Raw genomic sequence first — 5,892 nt, 5'->3', positions numbered from 1 at the left:
GAGTTTGATGGCCAATTAAGAACAGGTATACCATGGTCCTTAAACCAGGTACTGGTAGCTTTGGCACTGTGTGCAGGTGCCAAGTCCTGTTGGAAAATGAAATCCGCATCTCCATAAAGTTGGTCAGCAGCAGGAAGCATGAAGTGCTCTAAAACTTCCTGGTAGACGGCTGCGTTGACCATGGACCTCAGAAAACACAGTGGACCAACACCAGCAGATGACATGGCACCCCAAACCATCACGGACTGTGGAAACTTTACATTGGACTTCAAGCAACGTGGATTCTGTGAGCTCTGTGAACAGCCAGCCTCTTTATCAATGACCTTTTGTGTCTTGCCCTCCTTGTGCAAGGTGTCAATGGTCGTCTTTTGGACAGCTGTCAAGTCAGCAGTCTTCCCCATGATTGTGTAGCCTACAGAACTAGGCTGAGAGACCATTTAAAGGCCTTTGCAGGTGTTTTGAGTTAATTTGCTGATTAGAGTGTGGCACCAGGTGTCTTCAAAATTTAACCTTTTCACAATATTCTAATTTTCTGAGATATTGATTTTGGGGTTTTCATTAGTTGTCAGTTATAATCATCAAAATTAAAAGGAATGAACACTTGAAACATATCAGTCTGTGTGGAATGAATGTATACATTATACAAGTTTCACTTTTTGAATGGAATTACTGAAATAAATCAACTCATTCTAATTATATGACCAGCACCTGTAAATTGCCTGGCCTGAGGTGCAAGCATCGCAGGCCCATTTGTTGCATTTCACACACTTAAACAATGTCTTCTTTCTAATACTGTATGAAAATGGCTCCACAAAGAAGTCAAAATTCTTAGCTGTACTTCTGATTGATTTGTTCTTCAACTTCACCTGCCTGACTGCTTTTAACATTATGTCAGGCGGTGTACTGTCATTCTCTGTCTTCTGTTGATAATGTTCTTCCTTCCTTCAAAAACACATTCCTCCCTGCAATTACAAATTAATTACAAGCTTATTCGTCTGCTACCCTTGTTGCCTAACTAAATTAATAACTGGATCATGTAGTGTGTGTGTGTGTGTGTTTGTATCTACTAACATACTACATGCCTACGGTATAAGACCGTATATACTCTGTCATGAATTCAGTCTTATCTTGTTGATATGGCTGCTGCTGTAAACTACAGTGTGTAATATTCTGTTTACAGTATCATTTAATACTTGTGTCAGAGGTAATTACACAATTTCACATAGTTTTTTGAACATGTTCTATGTGTTTATTTGTACTGGGGCAAGTAATCACATGTGACAACTTGCCCCAAAGTCATTGAGACAACTTGCCCCAAACTGACATGTGTGCTAATGTTGGCTAAATCTCAAGGTTAGCTTCAGCTGAAGTATCAAAAGACATGTTATTGTTTCCTCTACTTTGTGCAAAGTTATCATTTTGAACATTCATACCTAATAAGGTTGGAATACATAAAATGTAAAGTGCAAATGTTTTACTTTTGAAGCAAAAAAATAATAAAATTGTGCTCACCTCAGATTAGAGTGACCTTGACCACATGTGAACAGAAAGTTGACCATAGAAAAAGAAGTCACACAAAATGGCTATTTGGTTTTTGACATAGAGCCTCTAGTGTTGGAGTTATGAGCAGTGTGACAACTTACACACGAGACAACTTACCCCGCTCTCCCCTATGCATAAAATGACATATTTCCATATTCTAAATTAATTAATTATAAGTAAATATTATATTATGAGTAAATATTAGAAATTGACCGACAACTAGCAAAGCAGGCTACATTTCTATAAACTAAAAAAAACTGAAAAAAACCATAGACTGTATAAACAAACACCTAGCTAAACTCATGCTAAAGCTAACTAGCAGAGTAGCACTATACGATGTCAGTTTTTGAAACTTGTGGAATTTATGAAATTTTGGTCAAGATTTAGCTACTTTGAAGTTGCGTACATGTATTAAATTGTAGATGTATTGATTATATTGATATGAATATAAATATTAGACACAAGATATATATTGTTACTGCAAATGATCAAAATTATTATTACTTAAAAGTAATACTGCATTTCTCCTTGTTTACCTGGAGCATTATGCAGATTCAAAGTGCAGTATGTGCTTTTTTAGGTATCATGTAGGTTTTATATGGGCAGTTATTTATTTAGTATTATATATTTAAATTAACAGCCTAAATCGCATTAAATTAAGACATTTTCCTATCTGTCAGCCAGCTTGAAAATTTTAAACCTTTTTTTCTTATCTTCACTGCATCTGTAGTAGACTGTCCGCTGCTGTTGTAGAGCAGTGAAGCTTACTTTCATTCAACTCCAATTGATCTGTCCTGACAGGCTCCGTGGGTCAGGGACAGCTGCCACCAACATGTGTCTGGTGGCGACGGGGGCTGTTGAGGCCTTCTTTGAAATTGGGATCCACTGCTGGGACATTGCTGCTGGAGCGGTTATAGTCAAAGAAGCTGGAGGAATACTACTGGATGTTGATGGTGTGTATGCTTTCAAATCTGATCACAGAGCATCCGGTGATTATGCAGCACTGAACTGCATGCAAAGTCTTAGAAACTAAAATAAGTGAATAAGAAGATCTTAAGTGAACACTGTGGCTAAACGCAGGATATATTTTTTGGTTAAATCCCTCTTAATGAAGGCTTTGTTTGACAATTTAGGGGGATCGTTCGATTTGATGTCTCGAAGGATGGTTTCAGCAAACAACAAGGTTATTGCTGAGCGGATCATCAAGGAAATTGAAGTATTCCCAGTGGTGAGGGACGACGCTCCAAATCAGAAGAAATGACAATTTCCAAATGCATTACAAAATGAGTACAAGAGCAAAAGCTCTCTCTATTTTTGTATGTCGCAAATAAAGTCACTGTGCTGGAACCACTTATTGTCTTTATTTGCATACTGGGTGTGTTTCATTGGCTGCACATTTTTCAATCAAAGGAAATAATTGCAATTCAGTCATCATTAGATTACCCCTCTGTGATTTGCCTATCATCAATATTGATTGAAGTGGGAAACAGCTGTAATTTTGCACTTAGCATTTTTGTATACCAGCATATTGTAATTTGCATACATCTTTGTCTGTATTTGATCTTACATTAAACCTGAATTGTTAAGTATGTAGACCCACATCCACAAAGATATTTGTTTTGGTTTTTATTTCTCGCAATACCACAACAGATTGCAGGAGAAGCCGGTCTAGTCTGAGACTGATGGTGATTTTGACTTGATCTCCTATTACTGAATTTCTCCTCCCTTCTCATGTGACTCTAATGTGTAATTAACTGATGGAAATGAGTGATATTCTGCCAGGGCGATTACCCTTATTAGAGGCAACAGTCCTTATCACTGAGTGAAGTCAATGCTGAGGACACTTTATAAACACTAATCTTCACAATCATATAATTTACTTACATTTAACATCACCTCTGTTTCAGCATCATTGCTGTTTACACAATTTATTACGCTGATATTACTGTTCACCACTAGAGGCCAGTAATGCATCAGCAATTAGATGGGATCTTCATGACGCTCTCATTTTACTTTGGTGGTTGAACCTGCAGTACTTTTTCTATAATCATTAGAAGTTTGTATGATGGACTCAACTTAGGTTGAGATTGACAGCATGATCTGGAGTCTCCCTTGTGGTTCATCAACACCTTCTCTAGCCTCACAATGAGAAAAATAATGATCCCACCTAAGAGATGAGCTAATTTCTTTCTGTTCTGCTGTCTTACACTTTATCCTAATCTGTAAATTAACAGTTATACACACCGGAAGAACACAAAGGTGACATGTGGAAACTAACAGCAACGATGAATGGGACAGCAGCAACACAAACAGCAGGAGCAGCAATGGCAGCGTCAACAACAATGGCAGCAGCAGCAGCAACAATAACAGCAGGGGGTTAGCTAGGAGGGGGTGAGGAGTCTATGAACATGTTTGAACTGCTGCCTTTGAAACATAAATAACTGCAATTTCTTTGTATAATTATGCTACTATATATCTACCACTGCTGTAGTGTATGATAAGGTGATGTGTGATGTTCTAACAGAGATGTTGTTTGTCTGTCTTTCAAATGGCAAAATCTAATTCCATAGCACTTTGAGCATAAGATGTGTAATATGAAGCTCTTTTTTTTGTAATCATGGGGGGTTGGGGGGTTTGGGGGGATGGAGGTGAAATTATGTGCTGCAGTGGAGCGGGCCGGATAATAGTTGTAAATACAGTACGTGTTAACATTTGCTTGAACTCGCCCGAAGTACCAGATGGCTGGAATTTGCCTTGTAGGACAATACAGTAAATGCCACAGAGGTCAGAGAACCACACACAAGTTCATAAAAGTCAATTTAGCATATTTACTTGAAATTCAGTGTTTTCTCGTCCTAAATCTAATGGTAATTCTAAGTATATTATATTATATTATTTCCAAGTGTTGTAATGCATTTTCCTTCCTGTGAAGCATCTCTAACTAATGTTTAAACAGATAATGAACGACTGACAATATAACAGATGAAATTAAATAAAAAAATATTAAAATATGAACACAGAATTTGAAGCACTTGTGAATTATATTTGTTAATTAGGTATTTATTTATGTATAAACACTTTTTACTTACTATGACAACTGAGCAAACTGAGTTGAAGAAGTCCATGGATATGGGGCTGAAGCACCAGAAGAAATCTAGTAAGTGGTCCCAAATAATAATTCTTTTTTTTTGTGCAAACTGCAAGGTCAAGAATCAAACTTCCAGTCCAACATGTCATGATGAGTTTTAAACATATTTAGAAGCAGTTGATAAATATTTTATAACACATTGTAAGGTTCTGGTCATGTCTGCAATTATATATCGTTAATTATGATTATGTTGATGCAGCCTATTGCGTTATTGATGAAGTAATAAGTGTCGACCTCGTTATCTGCACTAATGGTCTGTAAAGGTAAGATAAAGAGAACCGTTACAAAACATAACAATCAACCTTTGTTGCTCTACAATCCAAATTGCCTTATCGTATTTACATCTGGTGTGAGATCAATTATTTGTGTTTGCAGAGCATCAGGTTTCCAATGGCTAATTTAGAAGAGCATTAGCACAGAAATAAAACAGCAGGAATAAGGCAACTACAGAGAAGTGAAAATGAGCGCCTGACCCAAACGACGCTTAAAAATACTCAAACAAAAATCTGAATACACCTAATAGACACTACACACAAACCCAAGCAGACTCTAAGGACATGAGACCAGAAAATTCCCCCATTTGTGACAAAAACAACAGCTTTACAGTTTTTCAGCCCTTGCAGAACGGTTGAGTTCATTGCATTCAAAATTCCCATTGTCAAACTCGCTTCATTATTTCAAGAATTTTCTTTTTTCTCAGCCACAAGTCATTAGTGGTCTACTGAGGCTGGCTAACTCAGAGGGGAAAAAAATCAATAGCCAGCATGGCTGTCTCATGGCCCAAACACTACAATAGGTACAATCTTTACCAAGACTGAGTCGAGTAAGTAATTTGTTGGTGTTTGATTGCCTGACTGAAGAGTGGAGTTTTTATCAGGTCTTGTTGGATCAAAATCTTGCACATACGTAAAAACCTTTACCAGTTTAAGCTGCACCAGGTGAAGAACAGGGGCGTACAGAGGTGATAGTGCTGACCAAATATTTAGAAAACTTTATATATAGTTTTGAAGATGCTGCATCTGCTTGAATGCTTTTATCTCCAAAATCTGCCTCTCTATTAAGGCTGCAAATGACAGTTTTTATCATTATTGATTAAACTCACAAATTCCAATGTGATGTCTTACAACCCTGTCTCCTAGAAAGTAGATGACAAATGTAACGTGACTGAATTAAGAGCTATATTAATTTACTGCCGCGTAGTC

The 5,892-nt window shown here is 37.2% G+C and overlaps 1 protein-coding gene across 1 annotated transcript in view; it reads left to right on the top strand.

Annotated features, from left to right (window-relative positions):
- LOC123974434 (inositol monophosphatase 1-like) overlaps positions 1-2,861 on the top strand; it is a 6,841-nt gene extending 3,980 nt beyond the window's left edge. Inside the window, exons 8-9 of the mRNA XM_046055139.1 lie at positions 2,344-2,495; positions 2,676-2,861. Coding sequence (XP_045911095.1) covers positions 2,344-2,495; positions 2,676-2,803 — 280 coding nt within the window. The 3' untranslated portion in view covers positions 2,804-2,861. The remainder of the gene's footprint in view (positions 1-2,343; positions 2,496-2,675) is intronic.
- The last annotated feature ends 3,031 nt before the right edge of the window (positions 2,862-5,892 follow it).

Source organism: Micropterus dolomieu, linkage group LG01, assembly GCF_021292245.1.
Source record: "Micropterus dolomieu isolate WLL.071019.BEF.003 ecotype Adirondacks linkage group LG01, ASM2129224v1, whole genome shotgun sequence".
Classification (NCBI taxonomy): Eukaryota; Metazoa; Chordata; class Actinopteri; order Centrarchiformes; family Centrarchidae; genus Micropterus; species Micropterus dolomieu.
The sequence above is the reverse complement of the archived record's forward strand: the minus strand, read 5'-3'. Positions and strand labels throughout refer to the sequence as shown.